The sequence below is a fragment of the Corvus brachyrhynchos genome, unplaced genomic scaffold (assembly GCF_000691975.1).
Source record: "Corvus brachyrhynchos isolate BGI_N302 unplaced genomic scaffold, ASM69197v1 scaffold30, whole genome shotgun sequence".
Classification (NCBI taxonomy): Eukaryota; Metazoa; Chordata; class Aves; order Passeriformes; family Corvidae; genus Corvus; species Corvus brachyrhynchos.
The window spans coordinates 583,760-587,198 of NW_008235742.1; the positions used below are offsets into that span (position 1 = coordinate 583,760).

Consider the following 3,439-nt stretch of genomic DNA (forward strand, 5'->3'; position numbering starts at 1 on the left):
CACATCAGATGCCCACTGAAAAGTCACAGCAAGCTCTGAGGTGGCTGTCAGAGAGATCACAGCAGGAGAACAGGGTACCCCACAGCTTCTGGAGTCTTGGCCCTGCCTCAGTACACAGCACAGTCCCCCACCAGCCCCACCTGGATCGACTCAAAGGTGAGGACTCCATTCTCCCAGGCGTTGAGGATCTCCAGGATGGCGGCTGAGATGCTCAGACACACCTCGTGCCACTTCATCTGCCTGTTGGGGGCAGATGGGGATTCAGGCACAGCTATGGGGCAGGGGAGCTGGGCTGCGGGTTCCTCCCAGGCATGGCAGGGTAGGCACATGGGTGGGCTCTTACACCAGCTTCATCTCAGAGGAGTTGTTGAGGAGGGCAACCAGGGACTCCACCTTGGTGGAATCCGGGCGGAAGCAGGGGTGATCGGGGTTGAGGATCTTCCCCTCCTCGGGCATGCAGGTCAGCATCCAGGTCTCGAAGAAGGGCACCTCACCCGGAGGGTTGGAATCTGACAGGATCACCTGGAAAGGAACCGGCACGGGGTCTGCATGCTGCAGGGACCCTGCTGGGGACCCCCACCCTGGGGCCTGACCCCCACCCTGGGGTCTGTCCCCACCCGGGGGTGCTCATGGCCGTGGGAACAGCGCCGCCCTGTGGCCTGGAGGGAGAGACAGGCACTGGTCTGCCTCCAGTAAGGCACTGGTCAGCCCCCAGTAAGGCACTGGTTTCCCATCTGCGGGCTGTGGTTTCCCCCAATACCAGGGGCCCCCCCAGCAGAACACAGCCCAGCTCAGAGGAGAGATGCCAGGCCAGCTGCGAGTGTGGCCACGGGGTCAGCGCATCCTGCTCAAACACGTCCCTTGTCCCCCCGTCCCATCAAGCCCCTCACAGGGTCCCCAGGGCTGGGGTTGCACAGCCCAGCTGGGAGGGTCCTGTGGGGGCCATGAGCCGGGAACCCCACACGTCACTTCCTCCCCTCAGCCTGTGTCACCCAGGGGACACTATTTTTGTCCAAAAAAAGTTTTGCACATCTGTTCAGCAGCAGCTGGGCAGGAAAGCCACCGGGCTGGGAGAGGGGGATGAGATCTCATTGGACAGCCTTGGGCACATCCGTCCCTGCCTGGTCCCCCCTCCCTGCTCCCAGGGCTGGCTGGGCAGGACCCCTCTCTCCCCCCCTTCTCCGCATTCCCAGTGTTTCGGTATCGTTTTGCCTCCAAACACACACAGATGTCGAAACCTGGAAAATTTTCATGCAACCAAAGTGCTGCTTCCTGAGCAGGGCTGAGTTCCTCCTTGGATGGGGGAGGGCTGACACTGCCTGGCCGTGTGACCCCCCACCTAACCAGTGCCAGACTGGAGGGGCAAACTGGGAGGAGCCTGGTGAGCTCCGCGGCCGTTGGAAACAGCATTCCCATTGATCCCACTGCCCATCAATGCAGCACAGCCCAAGTCCTCAGGGAGGCGACAGCCAGTCCCACTCCATCACCTGGCACCCACAGAGCTCCAGGGAGAGATTTCCAGGTGGCAGGCGCTGGGTGCTGTGCCCTGGCCTGTGGAGTGGCTGCAGGGACAGGGGGGACACTGGCAGGCCGGCCACTAGAGGAGGCTGAAAGGCTGCAGCAGCGCAGGGGCTGAGCTGGCAGGGTGAGAGCCCCTCGGAGGACACAGCCCCATCCTTCCCTCCCTCACAGGATCCAGTCCCATCCTCTCATCCCCTCCGAGGATCCTTACCTCTGAGCCATAGGTCTGGGCCACATGGCACAGCATGAGGAAGGAGATGTCAAAGAGCAGAGCCCGGACTGGGCCACTCTTGGCTGAGGGAGGAGAAATAAAGACCTTGAGGCTCTCTGGCCTCGGCAGGGCGAGGGAGGCAGAACCCCACGAGCGCGGGGGCCGAGGCCCTGCTTCCCCCACACAGCTTTTCTAACCCCCACAGTGCTTCTGTGCGAACAAGGGGATGTGCCAAGTGCCTCCCCCCACCTCATCTGCCTCTGCTTGAGCCCTCAGAGCAGCTCCAGCCTCCCTCTGGGCAGCCCCAGCCCAAGCGGGGCCCCCCTTGCCATGGAAGGTCAGAGCACTCTGCAAGTTTCATCACACAGAGTCAGAGTCCTTATCTGGGCTGTGCTGACACATCACCCCTTCCAGGGAGGGAGCCAAGGGGCCCCCGGGCTCAGCTGGGGAGAGGGAGCCCTTGGGAACACCCCACATTTGGGATGGACACGCACACGAAGGCAGCACGTCCCCAGGAGCCCAGATCCCTGCTGGCACATGGCCCCTTCCCTGCCAGCACCCCCACAGCCTGGCACAGCTCAGCTTGCTCTGGCACCACAGCCAGTCCCAGTTTAATCCAGCCAGGCCCCAGAACGGGCAGCAGGGGGGGCACAGCTCCAATCACCCCATGCACAGACGCACACACACTTACAGATTTCTCCGGTGATTTGCTTGGTGAATTCATTCAGCCTGGAGGGGCAGAGAGTGGCAGCAAAGCATCATCAGTCCAACCAGACAATTCCCAATCCCGAGACGAGCAGAGGGCTGCCTGGCCTGCAGAACCCCCCCAGACTCCATCCCAGCACAGAGGGGCAGGAGACGTGAGGCCTGGCTCTGCGGACACCCTCCAGCACTGCAGGGACAAGTCACCTCCTCCCTGTGTCCACTCCCTGTGGCCACTCAGGTCCGGCCACACTGCTCATCCCACACCAAGGGCTCTCCCCAGAGCCAGCTCTGCGAATGTTTCGGAGCAGAGACCCCCAAACAGGCCCCCCCATGCACCCTGAGGCTGGTGTGGGTCAAGTCACCTCAGGGGAGCCCATCACACAGCCCCACGTGTGTGCTGGTGTGTGTGCACCAAGCAGGACACATGTGTCTGGGGACAGCAGGGACACACAGCCCTGGGTCTGGGGCTCTGCCATGGCCTTCAGTTCTCTGAACACCCCCAGACCAACCTGGCTCCAATTCTTTGCCCTGTTCACGCAAAGAAAAGGTGCTGTGGGGTGCAGCCTCCCTGAGATCCCAGCCCACCCCAGGGCTCCACAGGGGCAGAGGCACATCCAGTCCTGTCTAAGGGGCAGTTTAGGGGGCTGCCTGCTCCCCCCAGTCCCCTGGTCACCAGTCACAGTGCCGTGCAAGTGGACACTCACTTGACGAACTTCCGAGCGAAGGATTTCAGCTTCCCAGTGGCCGCTGCCGCTGCCAGCAGCAAGTCCAGGCTCTTCCCAGACAGCATGTGACCCAGGACCCCCAGCAGGCCCTCAGGGGACTTGGAGTGATCTGCATCCATGGTCTACAAGCAAAAAAGTAAGAGGAAAGAGAAGTCATGGGGAATGTGTGCTACAGAGCAGCCACAAACTCCAGCTTTTGGGGCACAGAGTTGATCAGCTGCAAAAGACCTTGAGGAGCAGGGACCTGCTGGATTTGGGAGAGGTGGGATGGAGAGCA

At 61.9% G+C, this 3,439-nt stretch overlaps 1 protein-coding gene across 1 annotated transcript in view; it reads right to left on the minus strand.

Annotated features, from left to right (window-relative positions):
• The window catches only part of MED24 (mediator complex subunit 24), a 17,767-nt gene that overhangs the window by 4,590 nt on the left and 9,738 nt on the right, over positions 1–3,439 (minus strand). Inside the window, exons 14-18 of the mRNA XM_017737141.1 lie at positions 3,142–3,284; positions 2,424–2,461; positions 1,733–1,815; positions 344–522; positions 141–240 (exon numbers count right to left, since the gene is read on the minus strand). Coding sequence (XP_017592630.1) covers positions 141–240; positions 344–522; positions 1,733–1,815; positions 2,424–2,461; positions 3,142–3,284 — 543 coding nt within the window. The remainder of the gene's footprint in view (positions 1–140; positions 241–343; positions 523–1,732; positions 1,816–2,423; positions 2,462–3,141; positions 3,285–3,439) is intronic.